Source organism: Apis laboriosa, unplaced genomic scaffold, assembly GCF_014066325.1.
Source record: "Apis laboriosa isolate Shangri-la unplaced genomic scaffold, ASM1406632v1 scaffold68_cov148, whole genome shotgun sequence".
Classification (NCBI taxonomy): Eukaryota; Metazoa; Arthropoda; class Insecta; order Hymenoptera; family Apidae; genus Apis; species Apis laboriosa.
Genome location: NW_025224135.1, coordinates 4,866,182 through 4,888,090, shown reverse-complemented (window position 1 = coordinate 4,888,090; position 21,909 = coordinate 4,866,182). Strand labels below are relative to the sequence as shown.

Sequence of the window (21,909 nt, the reverse complement as noted above, 5' to 3'; positions counted from 1 at the left end):
TACTACTACTACTACTACTACTACTACTACTACTACTACTATTATTATTATTATTATTATTATTATTATTATTATTATTATTACCACATTGCTTTTTAATTTTTGTTACCAGATTAAAGTATTCAACTTTGCATTCTTTTTGCTTCATGTACCAGTAATCAGAGCATGATCAGTCCAAATACTTATGTTGAATCGATCATTGTTAAATCTATTTCTTTTTTGAATACATCGTTGGTACGCATCATTCATAAATTAATCAATCCAAAATTTCCAAAAATATATTCCAGAGTTGTTCGTTTTAAAAAAAATCAGTGAATTCATCGAATCATGTGTATCGAATGTGTATTCATTTTTTGTTTTATTTTTAATTCTTGAGAATAATGACTTCATCGTCGCTGCGAAGAATTAATGCTAATTTGAAAATATTTTGTGTACATGGAATATATTTAATAGCGATAGTGTAATATTTTAATGGGTATTTATGGTATACTTATGTGTTTTGCTTGTTGCCTTTTTATTATAAACTTGATGAATGAAAAAAAATATTTACATAAATAATAATTTAAATATGATAATTAGTGAATGAATAATATCGATTGATACAATTCAATTTTTCAGCATTGTGTTACATGCGATATTGTACTTCAACTTTATTAATTTATTTTTCTCCATATATTATAAATTAATTGAAAATGAACAAAAAAAACAATAATGCAACATACGAATCATGTATAATATCGTCAGTATTATTTCTCACGTAATGGACTACATTATAAACGTTTTTAATTGATCATAGACATTAAACTGATAAGAAATCTCTTTTATCTTTATCAATAAAATTTGTTCCTAGGATTATCATCTTTATGACTTTGTGTCCATCGCTCTTTCGCCATTCACGGTAAACAAAAATCTATGAAAAAATTGAGTTTCTTATTATAAAAATACTTCTTATATTTTTTTAAAGTAACAATTTTTTTACTCATGAAATTTTAATTTCATTTATCGATTTTAAAATTATTACGAATTTTATAAAAATCAACGTAATCAATCTTTTTGTTATTATTTGTTGTTTCTTGTTATATTTACTTGATGATTTTTAATAAATGCACTCGGCATATGTGTGTATATATATATATATATATATATACATATAATNATATATATATATATATATATATATATATATATATATATATATTAACATAAGAATCTCAATTTACATGTACATCGCTTTAAAATCACGTTTATGTTTTTCATCTCATCGGTTTAAAATTATCGTTATTTTAACGTATATATGAAAAACAGAGTATACATTTTTGAAGATTAATTCAAAATTGATATTACGATTTTTTGTGTATATTTTATTTTTTTAAAAATATTCAAATATGTAATACTGTATTAAATTTTGTTTTGATAAATGAATATACATATATAATTCAAGTAGTATACATAAAAAATAGATCACATTATTTAAATGACATACATAATAAAAAGTTTTGTATAATATAGTTCATCAATCAAAAATTTATCATTGAACTACATACAATCGACAATGAAAGAAAAAAAAAAAAAAAAGTTTTAAATTATAAATGCGACAGTAGAATACATTTAATTTTTAAATTTGGAAAAAATATGATTTGACAAATATTTTTCTCAATATATTTCATGAATATGAATCATTTGATATTTTATATATATGTTCAAAATTCAAATAACTTAAAAGTAAAATAATTGCAATTAAAGTTTGTAACTAAATGCAATTTTACGTATATGTATCGTCAATTTCTTTGAAGTACGTAACTAGTATACTTACGTATCGATAATCAAACTTTTAATGTTAATTGATTACGAAAGAAGAATATAGGTCTGCTTTTACTGTTTTTATTTACATTTTTTTATGAAGTTTTCATGATAAAAGGAATAATTAAATTGAAATTAAAATTTTGAATATCAAATGTTAATATTTTAGTATACACAATAGATTGCTGAATCTATAAAATAAAATCGCTCAAAATAATTTAAAAATAATATTTCTCGTATCAATATTTCTATTTATATATATATTGCACATTTAAAGACATATATATGTATATGTATATGTATATGTATATATATATATATATATATATATATATATATATATAATGAATGAAAACAAATAATAAATATATACGATGTTTTTTGAAATTTTGAAAAATTTATCGAATAAAATAAATAATTTCTACTAAAATAAATAATAATATACTAAATTTACTATTACAAAAAAAAAGATGCATTCAGTATATATTATTACTGCATGCAATATAGCATGACACGCATTTGGCTCTAATAAAAAGTATTTATTTGGTATTTATGTAGAGCCTGTTTTAAAAACATAACTGCGTATACATAAACAAATTATAGATAATTATAAATCTAAATACGTAAAGATATTTTTCTTTGTTTTTCTACAATTTTCTACATTTTTTTCTATTTTATTAATAACATTTACATTAAACTATTGTAATATATTATCAACTGCCATTAGTCTTATATATATAAACAATATACATATATAATGCTTTTGTCATATCATAAAAAATTATCTCGAGTACGTTCGAAACATTATTTGTTGATCTTACCTTAACAATTGTTTATTTTATTGATCCTTTTAAAATATACTTTTGTCATGAAATCGATAAAAGTATTTCAATGCTTTCTAGATGTTAGTTTTTGTACGAATTTCATTCTCACATTGGGGGGCAGTCAATAATCTAGTTTACATTTTGTAAAAATAACGAATAACTTGCTAAATAAATATAACAAAGTGTATACGCGTTAATAGATATAAAATCTAATAAAATCTAATTTGTGTCAGCATTTTTCAAATTGTGCATATGCGTTTTATAGCATGATGCAAAACATTTTGTTAAATGAAACACAATATAGATATATTTAAAAAATAATATGTGCAATAATCTATTTTTTTTTTACGCGCGTGAACGGTCTCTTATGTCGTTATAATTTAATTTTGTGATTTTTTTTAAATACCAAATAAATTAAAATATATACTATCATTGAAATATAATATAAAATAAATTAATCAGACTCCATTTTGATATATTTTTTTAAAGATATTTACACAAACTTTAATAAAGGTAAATCGTTAAAGTAATATTTACTATTACTCTCGATTCATTTAACAATTCTCTAACAAACTCTGATATTGTGATTAACAATGGTACTATTTTAAATCAAAGTAAATCGGATATCAATTTATTTTCACGAATGACCTGATTTTACTTTGGCTATGCATCATATATGCGTATATGTACGGATATATGTATATACGCATGTATAGGTATGTGAACATATGAAGGGATGTAAATATACATATATATTTAAACGCGCAGATAAAATTTTCTATCTATGGAACAAGTTCGGTTACATAATAAATTTGCATTTTCCTTTATATGCGGTCTCAAGAACAATTTTCGTTCAATGTTAATTTAATTTTCTATGTTAATTTTCTATGTTAATATGTTTACTAAACATATTACGTAAACAATAATTTATATATTTACAAGTACCGAACAAATATATTGAAGTTGAGTATCTAACAAATATTATTTAAAAAGTTAAAAAAAAATATTTGACGAATTAATAAAAATTTTCTTTTTTTTTCATGAATCTTTTTTGTCCAATTACTTTTATACACAATTTTGTTTTATCTCATTTTATATTTTTTTCTTCGAACACGTAAAACATCGAATGTTACAATGAGACGTATAGTACCAATGATGCAATATAGAAAGCATGGTTCTTTAAATTGAATGGCAGTGATAAAAAAATGGATTATCAACATCATGCGTTTAATTGTTCTTATCGCTAATAATATAGTGTATGTATACAGCTAGGTAAATTTTCGATGATATAAGTGAGTACTGATACTGTTTGTCCAAATTAAATTTTTATTAAACACGGTTTCTTTCTGTAACATCGAGGACGAATTATAACATAAATAATTATTATTGATCAGTATCACTTTTTTGCGCTCAACAATGAGACTATTTTTTTAATAACACTGGAAGATAGTACGTTGGGGGCAGCGGCGGCGGCGGTATCTTTCCTCCATCTGCCAGTGCTTTTTCGTTTATTTTTATTTTTTTTTATTTTTTGCTTTTCATTCATTCTTCTTCACGCGTACTAACATTCATCGGTCTTCCTTTCTTTACTATACACACGTAACACACACATACATGCTTATTTGCATATCGATTTTACGTTCACTCACAACTACAAAAGGTTTTGGTATCCTATAATACCTAACCTAATCTAGTCTAAAAAATTTTAATTGTATTCTGTAAAGCATGGCGGGTGATATATACATCATACGGGCATAGTTTATAATTATAGCAAATTTTTTTTTTAAATTATCACTACTAGAGAAATAGGAATCTAGGAAGATAGGAAAAAGGAGGAACAGAGGTAATTGGCATAATATATTCATGTGCTGTTTTGCATTTTATCGAATGTGAAGTGAAAATCATTTTTATGCTCTCTGTAACTCTTCTTTTTTTTCATTTTTTCCTTCGTTGCGGAAAGTCACCACCACCGCTCCCCGGCTCGCATTTGTATTTCACTTGTGTTATACGTTATAGTTACGAATTTTTCAAAAGATTTTCAATTTTTCTTCTATTTCCATTATGCTGTTTTTATTCCATTTCTTTCTATCATCGTTGTTAAAAATTCAATTTCTAGTGACTATTTGATGAGAAAATCTTTTTTTAATAATGTAATTTAATATAGGTGCATTTTCAAGCGAGGATTATAAACGATGAAAAGATACATTGAAGCATAAACTCATTCTATTTCTTGTTTCTTTTTTTTTTCGATTAGATAAATTTAAAGGAATTCTCATTTTTTGATGCACTATTATTGCAAGCTAAAACATTTTTAAACATTGAGTGTTTATATGTTTATTCTCTCCCGGAAATGCGCCTACACGTTGAGCTTTATTGTGTTTTAGATAGAAAATACTGCGCAGTCAATAAAATTTTAACAAGCGGGCGCAATGAATTTTTGTCCTCGACTGATGAGATGATATACATATTTATTATAAAGAGAGATAGTGGCCGATTAAATAGCCATGATGAATGAGAAGTTCATTGTCAGCTCCCATGACAGTGAACTTACCAAAATAATTTCATTTATATTAAATAACTCCATAATTATATTTATTTAAAAACTTCGTCCTGAAAGAAATGTAAAGTAATTAATTTTTTCTTTTCTTTTTTTTTTTTTTTTTTACCCAAAAAATTTACATTTGTTGCGGCATTATAAGCGCCCGCTCGCCTGTACTGAACAAACTTATTATGGAATGTACAAATTATTTTTTTTTTACCATTATTATCTCGTAACTCCTTTTCTTAGGTAGTCATACATCTGCTGGAACGTATGGAATTATTTTTTTGTGTTGCATCAACATACTTGTCACTTCATTAATATATATATTTATGCATATATATATATATCTAATGAAATGTGAAATAAGCATGTTTAGCTAAAAGAGGGAAATTACCGCTGGCCTTTGCAGTCACCCAAAATTATTTTGTAAACCATACATACATTGCTACCTATAATAAGTGCAAATTCCTGATACGTCCAGCAGCTTCTGAATTGACTTAATACTATCATGTATCTGTCCATTATCTACTCACATTCATTTCATTTTTCTCCCTAAAAACTTCATTCCACATACTATACTTTGTGTCTTGTAGTTTCGATTGTACAATGTCTATGTTCTTTTTCTGTTTAAGATAAAGTTTGTACAACCATCACATATTATGCTGTTTCTTACGCGCAATCTTGCGTATTCTTTTCACTTTCTAATTCAGATATTACAATTTCATATTTTTTAGTCATAAAAGACATTCATTTGCAATCTGTATACTGTCACTTCAATCTCATTTAATATATATAATTGTGCTAAATATTCTTTTATCATTAACAGTTTTTTCTTTTATACACTCAGTAGAGCCGATTATCTTAATTGATAATTCAATGTCAAACTACACTACAAATGATTACTATACAGTGAAAGAGAAATGTTCGACATGGGATATTTAAGGTCTTTCTTTAGTATAACTCCCTGTCGCCTGTTGCTTTTCTGTACATACATCCTCTTCATGCAAGACTGAGAGAGAGAATTATTTATTTTCAATTCAAAATATTTACTCAATTAATTAGATTTTCAGCACTCTTGTTACTTGTTTGCAGTATTTATCAACAATTATGTCATTTATGTAATGAATATGTACTTATTAAATGCTTGGACTCTAATATCAACTTGAATACAGTATTACAGAAGGATGCTTAGATGAATCAATGTGAGTATGCATGGAAAAAATGTGTTTAAGTAAAATCTCGAAACAAGTCGTAATATTTTAAGAGTCGGGGAACGTTGTTGGTTGCAGGCGACGAGTCTTGCATTCCTGCTATTAAAATTGTTTTACTTGGTGTACAAGTAGATGGCAACGATGAGACCATAGAGACCCAATACTTCTGCGAAGATTAGAATCAAGATCATACCGACAAACAGGCGAGGTTGTTGTGCGGTACCTCTTACACCTGCATCACCAACAATACCAATAGCAAATCCAGCAGCTAAACCAGAAAAACCTACGGCTAAACCAGCACCCAGATGTACAAAACCCCTAATAAAAAGATCAAAAATTGTTTGTTAATTAGAAAAGAAAAAAATAACACTTGATTATATACATTTAATATATATTTAATAAAGCAAAAAAAAAAAAAAAAAAAAATTAAAATTAAGTTAAGCCATAAGTCGACTAAATAAAAATATGTATCACTAGATTTCTAAAATAATTAATGAAATGATCTGAAATAAATCTGAATTTTTTTCAATATGTAAACAATAAATAATTGAAATATTTAAATTATATTTAAATAATAAATGATTAAATTATATTTAAAGTTAATTCAAAATTATTAAATTTTTAATATCCACAAAATAATATTGATATAATCTTAATAACTTTTTCCTGAACTATATTTTGGATATAAAATATCAACAGAAACAATAATAAATAAAAAATCAGTATGATAATAATTTAGGTTTCAAATATATGTATAATATTACATATATAAAGGACAAATTTAAACTTTTTTTGTATACATATTAATTATTATATTTCTTGATTTGATTTGAACTATCATAAAAGAATTATGAATAAGTATACAACATACTTGAATAAAGTATATCCTTTAGGTTCTTCTAGACCACCAGCAATTAGAACAGCTACTACAAGACCATAAATGGCAATGATACCAGCCATAACAACAGGAATAATTGATTTCATGATAAGTTCTGGCCTCATAACAGACATGGCTGCAATTCCTGTACCTGACTTTGCTGTGCCATATGCTGCTCCTAAAGCTGGAAATAAAACAAATATGATATTTTATTTAATTTCATTCATCTCTATTTATCAATTACATAAACAATTATTTCATAATTAATTTAGATCTACAATTATACATGATATGAATTTTTTTATATATATCATTCAATAATATCCAGATATTATAAAAGTTTTATTTTATATATTAAGTTTATAATTAAAACTATTTAAATAAACATTTTATATCTTTATAATTATAATATACAATAATAAATTATAATTATTAAGATAATAATTATTATTATTGAAATTATTTCTTATTTAATTATTAAAGATTTAATAAATTTTGTATTGAAATTATTCTTTCAGACATTAAGAATTATCAATTTCGTTTAATATTGATCTTTAATTAAAAGGTCACAGACGGCCAATTTCTATGATATTAATATCACAATTTTATAGATATTTTCAAAATTTCAGAATTGAAAAAAATATATAAAATTTCAGGTAATGCCATGACAAATAATTTCTTCGTGAGTGAAAATCGTAGTCACATGATTCTCACGTTGGCAGTCACATGATAATCATGTAAGTCCCATCCCGCGAGTAGGGGGCGTGGCACAAATAGATAATTTTTTATTTTTTTAATTTTTATGATTTGATCAAGTTTACGTTTTAAATAAGTTAAAAAAGTATTTATTATATATGTATGTATACAATATATATATATACATATATAATATATATATATATATATATATATATATATATACACACACACATAAAATAAAGATAATATAACCACGAAATATTTAATTTCTAGATTTTATATGGATATGAATCAAGATTTTTCATGCATTCCAAACTTCGTAAATTATCAGACTTTTCTTGTATGTTATCGTCCATTCAAGACTGGCGCACACGAGAAAAGGGATTCGTATTGATTTCCTTGATAGGGACTCGCCGACGATACTTCAAAGTTTAAGTTTGCCTGTCTTGAACATGTTTTCTTGCTATCATAAGAGGACATAAAAAAAATTGAAAAATCAATTTAAAATTGAAATTGATAGACGTAATATTAATAATTGCATCTAGCGGAATCTTCCATTGATCTCCGTAAATCCTGTATTAGCTACCTCCCGCGCCCATGAACCGATACATACAGACTTTTATTCAAAAACTATCCAACGAGGTCAGCATTACGAAATAACAGCCAATATCTCAATCCTCAAACGCAGCGCATGAATGTTTCTCTCGTAATGTAAAATTAAATTGGTTGGACTGCATTTACGGAACATTACGAAATCCTAGATCTGTGTGCCTAAAAAAATGGCGCTTCAAAATTGAATTTCTATCCTTGATATCTTCAGTACTTCGGATTTGGACACACCTGTATTGGGTGTACTATATTATATATCACCGGGTGACAGATTTGACAACAATAAAACGTACCAAAATAAATTTACGAGAGCATGAAAATAGGTATTTATTCTCATTAATTGTTAAAATGTAATTGGTAATGAATAAAGAATAGAATAAAATTTATATGAATAATCAACAAATATAAATGTTCATCAAGACATTGATTGCACAAATTGATTAATCTTCAACATTTATTTTATTTTTCCATACTTTATGCCATTTGTAGCAAAGAAAATGGCGTGTACATGATAGAACTGCCAATGTTATAATATATTTTTAAGGGTTATTCTTTCGATAATTGTATTGTCTTTTATTTTACAAATTGTAAATTCTTGCATTCGCGCTCTTTTTGGTCAAACGTCCAGACCAAATTTAAACAACTGAAACTCACCAGAAAATATAATGGCTGAGGCAGCGCCCATTACTCCAAAGAAGGGCGCATAAATAGGATGATCTTCGTCGGACATTGTGATGTGTTCAAGACTCGTAGGTCAAATCGATCACGAGTATTTACAGGTTGTCGAAACGCGAACGTCGGATGAAGAGCGATCTTCACGCACTCACTTCGCTAAACTAGTGCCACTGTCAAATATGGCTTATCGTGCAGGAGTGCGGGTCATGTGACGAGTGACGAGTGAGAGAAGAAGAGGCTGCCGAAGCTTGGTAATGTCTATTCTCTTGCCATTGGCTCGCGACTGCGGACTACAGCGTTGCAAGCGAATCCTGTGCCGTCTTTCATCTTTTATATCTGACGTCAGTCGCGCTATAGACTCTATTCGATCATCGCGCACGCCTATTGCGCAAGCTTTTGCTCTTTGGAGCGCGTGACACGCGTTTCCTGTATTTATTTATGTTTTACAATCATTTCTATTGCTTAAATTTATCTAGAAATATATTGAATATTGCTTTGGAAATCTCATTTATCATTTAAACTTATTAAAAAAAGATATAAAAAAATTATAATGAACTTTGAGGTTATTTTATTAAAATTCACTTCAACACGTGACTAAATTTAAACAAAGATGTAGTTAGTTGTATTTTTGATGAAAAAGAATTAATTAAATAAAATTGTAATGATTTTTTAATATATTTATAATATGAAATATAAATATTCTTTTGATAATTTTATAGATAAAATTATGAAAACTTGGATATAAATTTTATATTTGTACATGAAATTTGATACATATGTTTTATTTTGAATAACTTATTTTAATTTAATTCTTTTCATAATAATAAAATTTTTATTATATATAAATTTTTAAATTTAAATTTTTATTAAATACATAAAAAATTAAATTTATATAAAATATCATGAAAATTATAATAATTGATATTATTAATAATCTTTTGAATATACTAAAACAATATTAATAATTTAATTGTAATTATTCTGTATTTAGTTATTATCATATTATTTTATATTTGATATTTATATTTTATATGAATTTGATAAAAAGTTTTTTGAAATTTTGAGCCAACGCCTTAATTGTTATACATGATTGGATTCATTGAACGGAAGTCATATGCAGTGGCTGTAGTTATAGTATGCTTAATTCAAATGTGGTATTAAACGTGATCGTTAAAGAATTAATAAAAATTATATATTTTAGAGCATCATGAAATTTGCATATAAGGTAAAAAAAAATGTGTTTGTGATTTATGAAATATTAATTATTTAAATAAATGTTTTAAATATATAGAAATTGTTAAAATTATTTAATATATTCCTAACCTAGGTCTACTTTTTAATATGTATAACATTATATTTAGTATAGTATATAACACTAGTTTTCAAAAATTTTTTAAAATGAAATTATATATTTTTATCTAAATTAGATTTAATTATCTAAATTAAGATAACAAAAATCTATTAATGAAAAACAATTTTATATATAATATATATTTAATATAATATATATTATAATATTTATTATATAATATATATTTAAATTAATAATATTGAAAATTGACAAAATATATACTTTTAATTATATTTTTTTTTATAGTTTAGTAATCTACTTGGTGCAGTTTATCGTAAAGGAGATTTAATATTTACTCCAGATGGATCATCAGTTATTAGTCCTGTAGGAAATCGAATAACAATATATGACTTAAAAAAGTAAGTATAATATTTATTCAAAAATTTTTGTGTCATTTTTAATCATTTAATCAATTTTCAAATTATATTATTACATAATATTTTAATTTTATATAAATATAAAATAAATAAAATAATAATATTATATATAATTATAAATAAAATAATTTTATAAATATTTTCAGTAATAAGTCAAATACTTTACCTATAGAAAGTCGATATAATTATATAAATATAGATTTATCGCCTAATGGATCAATATTAATTGTAATTAATGAAGGTACAATTTTTATATACTTTATTTAAAAATCTTAAAATTTAATCTTAAAATTTCAATATAATTTTATTTAAATAATTTTTTTATAGAGGGTGAAGCTCATATAATTAGTATGATTAGTAAAATGGTAATACACAAATACAGATTTAAACGACGTGTTAGATGTGTAAAGTTTTCTCCAAATGGTAAACATTTTGCAGTATGCAAAGAAAATAATGGTATATTTTTATAATTATTTATATATAATTAATAATTAAGTTTTTTTATTAAGAAGATGAATGATGATTATTTTTTCAGTATTTATTTTTAATGCACCTGGCTTGCAAACAGGTGAATATAATCCATTTATTATGGAACGTGTATTCCATGCAGCTATGGATGACACAACTTTCGTTAATTGGTCTTATGATTCAAAATTATTAGCTGTTGCTTCTAAAGATATGGCTACCAAAATTTATAGTTTAGAAAAATATGAAAATTTTAGATATATTAATCTTGGTGGTCATTCTGATGAAATTGTAACATGTTTTTTTGAAAAAAAAAATTATGATTTGACTACAATTAGCAGGTATGTAATTTGAAGAAAATTAATTTTAGAAAAACATTTAGAAAAACATTTTATTATAATATAATATAATATATTATAAAGAAATGGACAACTATGCATTTGGGAATGTACAATTGATCCAGAAGATTTAATGCCATTAGAATCACCACCATTTAAGAAAAACAAGAAAACAGATAGTGATGAAGAAGATGATATTAATGTTGAAAAGGTTAAAGAGAAAACAGATAAACAAGTGAAAGCTTATGAATATAATTTAGAGCAATCACGTAATTTTTTTATAATTTTATATTATACATAATAATAAAAATGTCATGAAATATATAATATAATATATATTTTAGAAAATTCATTTGAACTGGATGTAAAGGACATTGAAAATGAAACAGGAGTTAAGCAATTACGTTATACCAAATTATGTCGTCATTATTTAAGTAATGAAGTTCAAAAGCATGAGAAAAAAAAAATAATACTCACTGCAGCTGCATATCATCAGCAAACTAATATTCTAGTCGTAGGATTTAGCAATGGTTCATTTTATTTGTATGAAATGCCTGATGTAAATATGATACATTCTTTAAGGTATAATAATATCGCGATTTATCAATCTTTTTAATATTAATATATTTATTTTTAATAATTTTTGTTATTTTTCAGTATTTCAAATCAATGTATTACATCTATTGCCATAAATTCAACTGGTGATTGGATAGCTTTAGGATGTTCTTCAGCTGGTCAATTATTAGTATGGGAGTGGCAAAGTGAAACTTATGCTATGAAGCAACAAGGTCACAGTAACAATATGAACTGTTTAGCATACAGTCCTGATGGTCAATACATAGTTACTGGAGGCGATGATGGAAAAGTTAAATTATGGAATACAATGAATGGATTTTGTTCTATTACATTTCAGGAACATACATCCACAATAACAGGAGTGATATTTAGTCATAATAGAAAATTTATTGTTTCTGCATCTCTTGATGGCACTGTTAGAGCATATGATTTAGCAAGATATAGGAATTTTCGAACTCTTACTTCGCCGCGACCAGTACAATTTTCCTGCATTGCTTTAGACTCAAATGATGAGTTTCTTGCAGCTGGAGGTCAAGATTTTTTTGAAATTTATTTATGGAGTATTAAATTGGGTACACTTTTAGAGGTATTTTACATTGAATATTAATGTTTTTATATAAATTTAATTTTAAATAATATTCTTTTTACAAAAAATTTTTAATCAGAATGAAAAAAAAAAAGAATATGAAATCGAAATAAAATTTTGCAAATTTTTAAATTTTTCAAATTATTTTTTATTGTTATCTCTAAAATATAAAAATATAAATGTTTGCATTGAATTCTCAAAATATTAACATTTTAAAAATTTAAAGAATTATTGTACTTAAATATTGTATTTTTTATTATTTTTAGATATTAAGTGGACATGAAGGTCCAGTTGCTAGTTTGGCATTTAATCCAAGTGTTGCAAGCACCGAATTAGTATCTGTATCTTGGGACAAAACTTTAAAAATATGGAATGCGATTGAAAATGGTTCTGTTCATGAAACATTACAATTAACTGCTGATGGTTTATTTGTTACATATAAACCAAATGGTGAAGAAGTAGCAGTTGCTACTTTAGATGGACAAATTTCATTTTTTCATTGTAAAACAGCAGTACAAATTGGTAGTATTGAAGGAAGAAATGATCTAGGCAGTGGAAGATCTGATACCGATCTTATTACCGCTAAAAAAAGTCTTAAGGGCAAGTCAGTATTTTTATAAGGACAAGTATGAAATATTATTATATATAATAACATAAAAATAATATAAACAAAAATTAAAATCAAATTTTTAGAGCTTTTTCGGTTCTTTGCTATTCAGCTGATGGTACATGTATATTAGCTGGAGGACAATCCAAAAATATATGCATTTATAATGTACAGGAATATATACTTGTAAAAAAATTTATTATAACACAAAATAGATCATTAGATGCAATTGATGTGTGTAACTTTTTATATTAATTTTATAATATTTTTATAATATTTTTATAATGGGGAATAGTATTATTTTTTCAATAAAATTTTATTTTTTAGGATATTATAAATAGACGAAATCTAACAGAATTTGGAAATCTGGCGTTAGTGGAAGAACGTGATGAATATGAAGGAGGAAATGTAAAGATACGATTACCAGGTGTTAGAAGTGGAGATATGGCTAGTAGAAATATAAAACCAGAAGTTAGAGTATATAGTTTACAATTTTCTCCAACAGGTTAAATTTATTTTCTATATTATTCTAAATAATTATTATAATAAGTAATTCTAATTCTAATTTTAATTTTGTTTTTTTTTTTTTTTATAGGTCAAGCTTGGGCTGCCGCAACAACGGAAGGATTATTATTATATTCGTTAGACAATGGATTGACATTTGATCCATTTCAATTGGAATTAGGAATTACACCAGAAACTGTGAAAAAAACTTTAAATGAAATGCAATACGCAAAAGGTTTATAATTTATATATAATTTTTGAATTTCTTCAATAAAAAAAATGCTATTAAAAATTTTTTTTAGCATTAATGATGGCTTTGAAGTTAAATGAAAGATCATTAATAAAATATGTTATAGAAAATGTTCTCTGTTCAGATAGTAAGTTAATAACAATTTATTAATATATCATTTAATATATTCAATATATTCAATATGTATATATTCATTATATTTTTTTATTTCAGTTGATTTAACTGTAACAAATTTACCTGATATTTATATCGAAAAAATATTGAAATTCGTAGCATCAGAACTGGAATTTACTAGACATATACATTTTTATCTTCTTTGGATAGAAACGATATTGACTAAACATGGACCAAGAATAAATGCAGCGCTTCAAATGCCAATATTGTTAATGTTGCAAAAAAATATGCAAAAGAAATATGATGATCTAAGTAAAATGTAATAATATAATTTTAATTAATATATAATTTTTATAAATTAATTGTTTAATAATTTCTAATATTTTTTTTTATTATTATTACAGATGTGATTTCAATCAATATACAATGAGTTACTTAAAAAAAGTTGGAGTTTATAAAGCTGAAAGAATTGTTTCTGAAATAGATATAATAGAAATCGACAAGAAATTTGAAAAATCTTTGATAGAAGAAATAGAAAATAATTAAAATATACAATATGAAATAATTATAAAAACATATATTATAAGAAAATAGATTATGTCATACAAATATTATATGAATACAAATATATGTATATAAATATTTTATGTACTTATATAAATTATGTATAGTTTTTTTATAATAATTGAACATGAATATAGAATAAATTGATTAATTATTATATAATTAATAATTATTTATTTTTATTTAATATATTAAATTAAATAACTATAAAAATATATTATACATTAATTTAAATTATTCATATATTTTAATTATATAACATTTTAATAAATTTTTTTGTTTGAAGATATTACAATTATGAAAAGTTCTTTATTTTTTTATTCTTAACATGATAGTTTTATTAATAAATAATTTATATGTTCTTATTTATTATATATATTTTATAATTACATTGCTTTTTTAAGTAAAAGTATTGGCCAATACAAAATGATGAATAACATAAATAATATAGGAAAACCTATTCTGCTATAAGTATCTATTGTTTGTGATTGTGTTTTGTATACACGTATCATTGGATATTCAGGATCTAACCATGCACTTTGCAGAAGGTGCTTACTTCCAGCTTTTTTATTTTTTACTTTTGATATATATGTTGAATCATAATCCCAGATGCTTTGCCCTTTTTCGATAACAATTGCACGCTAAAAATAATGTGATATTTGAATTTTTTATTATTTTTTATTTAAGTTTATTATATATTGTATCATTATAATTAATTAGTTTTGGTATAATATAAAACAAATTATTATTTATAAATTAATAAAAAGTAATTAGTAATTTAATGAAATTTTTCTATTATAAGTGGCAAAGCTTATTTTTGGAATAATAACAATAAATTTTTTACTTACAAAATTATTTTCAATTCTCTTATGTATATAAAATTCCATAATTTGTCTAATAGTTAATTTAATTAAATAAATATTAAAATAAATTTAATAAAAATTATATATATATAAGATATTCTTAATATATGAAAATATAATGCAACAAAAAAATTATTGATAAATATCTTTATACAAATAATATAATATGTTATATTTAATCTTTGCATGCATTATATTTGGATGATAAAGTGTAATGATAAAGATAGATGATAATCTAAAATATGAGAAATTTTATAAACTTACTAATGTAGAGAGATATTAAATTTTACTTAATTTATGCAAAGCCTTCTTTTTAAATGTTTTTTATGACATCTAATTTTTAAAAAAAAAATATCTTTTTTATTCAATAATTTTTTTCAATATTTTATTCAATATTTTTTAATTTGCTTAAATACTCATTGACTAAAGAAATATCATTATCAGATAATATTAAATAAATAAATAAATATAAGAAAATAGGAGCAGTAATAATTTAAAGTAAATAAAAGATAAACTTACAATATGTTTTGATTAAAAAAAATTATTTTTGTACAATGAATTTCTTATTGTATCTTATCTAATGTTTTCTTCTTATTATATTTTATCTAATACATGACGCGTTCATTGAATTCCTGTTAATCATTAATTCATAAGATTTTTTGATTGATTAATGTATCGGTATTAACTTTGAACAATGTGTGTGCTCATATATATATTGAATTAGAATTGATTAAGAATTTTTGTAAGGACCAAAAGACATAATGAGAGATGAAATTAATTAAATATTCAAAATTTTTTGATTTGAAGACAAAATTAACAAAATTTGGTAAAGTTTGATAAATTGATGAAAAAAAAAAATATAACAAAATATGTAAAATCACTTGAACATCGATATTTGAAAAAAATTATTAAGAAAAATATTGTGTCACAATCACAATTTTTTAAATAAATATGAAATTAAGAATTGTTAATAATTTATATGTATACAATATTATAACGATAAAAAGATAAAATAAAATTTTAAAAATAAAAATAAATAAATAATAATAAAAATAAAAGAGTTATATAATAACTTCTAAATTATATGACGTTATAAATAATTAATCTTTCGTAGATATTTTTATTTTGCTATTAAATGAAATTTAATTCTAATTTTAATAATTTTTATAAGAATAATGAAAAAATTGTCATACGAACTGTTGAATAATATCGGGACATTATCGATGTTTGCAAATCGTATTCCAACTGGGATCGCAAATCGAGTACTTTAACTACTACGAATTCCCCAAGAGCTGCAAATACAAACATCATACAACCTGCCATCCAAACGTCCAGTGCCTAAACATAAAAAAAATAATAAATAATAATTTATAATAAGTAATATGATAAAATAATCTTATGATTAATAAAAGCAAAGAAATATTTTGAAATATGCTATGAGTCTTCCAGCCGTTTCATTATTCTCATTATTGAATCTTTCACTTTTAGATAAAATATTAAAATAAATATCCATAAGATGTGTTATTTAAGGGCAAAAAAAAGCATTCAATAAAAGGGATTAAATATTATTGAAATATTAATAAAAGAACTTACTTTCACATAAGCAACTGGAGGAATATCACTTTTTAAACCAGTAAACATAGTAACTAAGGTCAGCATACTGGTCACTAAAAGAGCCACGCGACCAGGAATCGCATCTAATCCCAACCAAAAACTAAACCAAGATAACATAACTACCAACGTGGATGGAGCAAACGTTTGTATCAAATGATGACCAATTTGCCTCTCAAAACGAAAAAAAACTACCAATCGTGAGAAATTTCCTGCAAATTAATCGAATATATATATTTTTCGTAATATGTATTCGAATGTCATTAGACAAACATCATACCACTTTTTTCGAGCATATAATCGACGGTTTCTTCGGCAACTACAGGTTTCCCGATGTCGTATTGTAGAAGTTTCAATTCTGGATTCACCGTAACAGCACCTGTTCCCCATCTCAAACGTAACTTCTGTTTGTGATAGGAAACTATCGCGAAGTAACGCAATTTTTTCCAAGTTAATGTAGTAATGTTGATTCTGTCCAGTTTGATGACTTTTTGTTGGATAGAAATGAATGATAATTGATGGATTGAGAGTTTATAACTTTACAGGATACCTCAATCTACTTTACTTGTTAATTTCAATTATCGTTAATATGCCAATATAACGTAATAAAAAAAAAAAATGCAACGAATTAATAAGAAGATTGGATTAAGAAACAAATGTTCCAAATCTTTAACAATTTACATGAATATAAATAGAATACAAATGATATCCATTCTGCTTCATTTGTCATTGTGAAGTTCCCACCATAAATTGCAATCTGCTTTAACAATCTGTTTTATCATTATTACTCGATATAATATATATAATCTCATAAGTCGTTTAGAGTTTAAAATTTTTCCAGAATGGATTGATAACTTTTAATGGCATTAATTAGTTAAAATGTGAGAGTGAGTTACGGAATATAAATAATGCGGTAATTCTTTTCTGTCGTTGAACTTACAACTTTCTATGTAGATAGGGCATATCTGAATATCCATCGGATACAATTGAAATTCCATTTGGCATGCGATGATGGCATGCATTCGTGCCGAATATTTCACCGTTTTATTCCTATACAACGTTACCGAGGAGAATTTGTGATTCAACGCTGCAATTTCTGAAAGAAGAAAACGAAGAAAGTGTTTTTAATCTAATTCAATTTATAAATTTAAATAAGATATCCGTTTCGAAATTGAAATCCGTACGTATCATATATTATTCCGAAAAGTCATTATGAAAATAAAAACATTAAGGTCATTTCAATGTCACTTACTTTTTGCATTATTATTTTTTTTCTCTTTCTCTCTCTCACTTCAGTGACATGTAGTTTTCACATCAAGTTTGTCAAATCAAGATTATTATCGATATATTGTCAGATATAACACGTACATAGATAATAAAGATGATTAATGAAAACTTGCGATAAAATATTAGAAAGTATGTATATCTTGTCGTATTGTGAACTTTCATTTATCATATGTAATCGAAACATATAATATTATTATCGGAAAAAGAATGAGAATAAGAAAAATAAAACATAAACAATTCCAACATAACGAATTTTTGATCTGATTAAAAATTTACATTTTTTTTTTAACTATAATATTATTTATTTATCGTATTTATCGTATCTTATTGAAACCATTAACAATAAAATTTACCTTAATCGATTCAAATGAAATCTCGAAACAGCGTTAAAATGAATCGTACTCACCAGAAACTTTTGCATTTAAAAAATAAGGATCCGGTTGCCATAAACTGTCAAAGAATTCAGGGGGTAACGTAACGTAATCGTCACCTTCCTCGAAAATATAATCCGGCATGTCGAGTCGAGATTCGATCCAACTTTGTCGAACGAACATATCCACCCTATTTTAATTATAAAACATTTTTCTTTTATTTCTTTTATGAAAAATATTTATGAATATTTTTATATAAATAATTTATGAATATTATGAATATTTATGAATATTTTTATGAAAATTGTATACAGGCAATTAAACAATAATCGTTCATTGACCAAACGATATAATAAATGATAATTGACTTACCGGAAGTCCATATCCTCCACATTTATTGAATTAATATCAGCTACGAAGATATTGAAATCCACGACCACCGGCAAACCTTGCTTTGACGGAGGTCTGATCTCTGCATTTACATTTTTGTATACATTAATATTAATATAATTAATATTATTATATATATTAATATATTATATGTATTAATATATATATTAATATACACCAGGATACAATTATACGTAAGATCATATAAAATTGAATATATACAAGATGTTCCATTTAATATTCACCGATCAAAGTAATTCAAAATAGTTGGTTTTAATGATATTTTCACAAATTAAACGAACAAGATGGACAAAGTGGCTTTGGCAGTTGGTTCAAAAAAGTATTCACGCATACTCATATCTTTCTAATGAAACATATATTCATATATTCTTTGATTCTGCATTTCATTTTCACGATGGATCTTTTTATAAAGATCGCATAAAAAAATTTTTGGTTCAGTAGATAATTTGATACATTTGATTGATATAAAACACACATAAAACATTGAAATGGGGATACAAATAATTCGTTCATTATCAAAAAAAAAAAAAAAAAAAAAAAAAAAAAAAAAAAAAAAAAAAAAAAAAAAAAAAAATTAATAAAAATTAAGAAAAAAAAATATAGAAGAGATATTTTCAAAGTTGTAAACTTGATTTTTTTGTTTCTGTTAAAAACAGTTGCTTGCTCGTTTTTTATACTTATCGTGCTATGGTGTCAAGAGCGCGTAGAAATGAAAGGAGGACACGTGTGAAATCTTGTGTTATCAAGAAAAGAAGAAACGATAAGGTAATCTTTTGTTTTTACACGATGCGTTGGTAACATAGCCATACAATATATATATATAAAAAAAAAATAAATAAATAAATATTAAAAATCCGTATTAATTAAAAATGAGAACGAAAATCGTTTTTTGCAATCTCTTTGTGGGTCGCGACCTACAAATTGAGAACCATTGATTTATAATGATTCATCGAATTCGAGTTGCATATCTCTATTGAATTAAGCAGTTTAAATATTGTAGAATATATCTGAGGGAAAGTTCGATCAATTATACATAGCAAGGAGAGAAATTCTACAATATAAATGAAAATGAATGCAGATTTTAAAATATAATTTATCATTTATCTAATTGTAAGTTCACGAATAAATTGTTTCTTTGACACGCAATATATATATATATACATGTATATGTATTTAGAAATAATGAAAAATCTCGCACTTTCGTAAATGAAAGGTTTACAAAAATTCCTCACAATTTAATATATAACTCGACATTATGTGAATTACAGTATTTCAACGTTATTTCAATTACAATAATATCGTTTTGTCATATTATCATAAAATAATAGTTAGAATAATTTCATATCAATTTTGAAAATGAAAAAGTCGATGATAGTCGACTTATCTAAAAAAAGTTGTTGTAAACTTCAGAAACGATGATAATAAAAATATTGCCGATAAAAACATTATGTGTACGTTGTATGTTAATTGTATATCGAATATATTTTCTCCGGATAAATTCCAATAAAAAAAATATTTCGTTGAAATGCTGACAAACCTTTTACGTAATGCTCCGGCAGAACGATCCTTGACTTAAGAGTAGAATTTTTCGCATCATCGGTCAATAAGCTACGAAAAACGTGAATATTTGATAAAATTATTAAAAAAAAAAATAAATAAATAAATAAATTTTAGAATTCCAAAAAAACTTTGTATGACTTTGTATAAAAGACGAGAAGAATAATTGAAACATTTCAAGTGTGCAAAAAATAAAATATTAAATCGTTTTCGATGTAAATTGAAGAAATATTAATATTTTTTTCTTTTTTTCTTTTTTCTTAAATTATTATATACCTCACACTAGAACACACTGCGAAAAGCTTCAAGCATGAGTAAAAGAGTACTATCAGGATCGTGTTCTTCATCATAAAATTTCGTCAACTGCCGATACGTTTTGATCAACCATTCTACCGGCTATTACGCATTTCAATTAATCTATTACTATGGTAGTTACGTGCAATCTATTTCAATTGCAAATATTGTCAAATATCTTCGGTTTGAAGAAGATAAGCAGTAGTCGTTGCTTTTCTTCAAATTGCGTAATGATTCAGCGATAGAAATTGTCAGCAGCAATAATTTGATCTATCTGACCTAAATTATCTTAAATCGTCGTAAAAATATATGTGCAAGAAATCTACGTATTTTTATTTTATATATAAAATAATCTATGTATTTTTATTTTATATATAAAATAATTTTTCTGCATATATATTTGTAGACCGCATATATATTTTATACGTATTTTGTATTTTTATATAGGATATTCTGTAACCGATGATACAATCGAAGGAGATGAATTTATGTGAAAAAATAAATTGAAGATAAAATAAAATTTATTCATTAGAAGCTTCGTTTAAA

General features: G+C 24.4%; 3 protein-coding genes across 5 annotated transcripts; 1 reads left to right on the top strand and 2 right to left on the bottom strand.

Moving 5' to 3' along the window:
- Positions 1-3,834: 3,834 nt before the first annotated feature.
- LOC122718730 (V-type proton ATPase 16 kDa proteolipid subunit) lies at positions 3,835-9,486 on the bottom strand. The gene is made up of 3 exons (XM_043944023.1): positions 9,217-9,486; positions 7,249-7,438; positions 3,835-6,695 (listed from the first exon to the last, which is right to left on the bottom strand). Exons 1-3 carry the CDS (start codon positions 9,290-9,292, stop codon positions 6,491-6,493), a joined length of 471 nt encoding a protein of 156 aa, XP_043799958.1. The 5' UTR covers positions 9,293-9,486; the 3' UTR covers positions 3,835-6,490.
- Positions 9,487-10,304: 818 nt separating this feature from the next.
- LOC122718985 (periodic tryptophan protein 2 homolog) lies at positions 10,305-14,966 on the top strand. The gene is made up of 15 exons (XM_043944468.1): positions 10,305-10,462; positions 10,835-10,947; positions 11,112-11,206; positions 11,293-11,421; positions 11,501-11,771; positions 11,853-12,037; positions 12,113-12,350; positions 12,426-12,930; positions 13,197-13,534; positions 13,624-13,771; positions 13,865-14,042; positions 14,133-14,276; positions 14,344-14,418; positions 14,505-14,724; positions 14,810-14,966. Exons 1-15 carry the CDS (start codon positions 10,445-10,447, stop codon positions 14,949-14,951), a joined length of 2,799 nt encoding a protein of 932 aa, XP_043800403.1. The 5' UTR covers positions 10,305-10,444; the 3' UTR covers positions 14,952-14,966.
- A 316-nt stretch (positions 14,967-15,282) lies between these two features.
- On the bottom strand, positions 15,283-21,426 carry LOC122718986 (glycine receptor subunit alpha-3). Of its 3 annotated transcripts, none has more exons than XM_043944469.1 (9): positions 21,346-21,419; positions 21,050-21,120; positions 19,474-19,573; positions 19,137-19,291; positions 18,384-18,539; positions 17,724-17,864; positions 17,426-17,655; positions 17,030-17,170; positions 15,283-15,610 (listed from the first exon to the last, which is right to left on the bottom strand). In XM_043944469.1, exons 1-9 carry the CDS (start codon positions 21,417-21,419, stop codon positions 15,356-15,358), a joined length of 1,323 nt encoding a protein of 440 aa, XP_043800404.1. In that variant the 3' UTR covers positions 15,283-15,355. The 3 variants fall into 3 exon arrangements, with proteins under 3 accessions (XP_043800404.1, XP_043800405.1, XP_043800406.1); XM_043944470.1 differs by having other exon boundaries at positions 17,724-17,822; positions 21,346-21,416; XM_043944471.1 differs by lacking the exon at positions 21,050-21,120 and having other exon boundaries at positions 21,346-21,426.
- Positions 21,427-21,909: the final 483 nt, after the last annotated feature.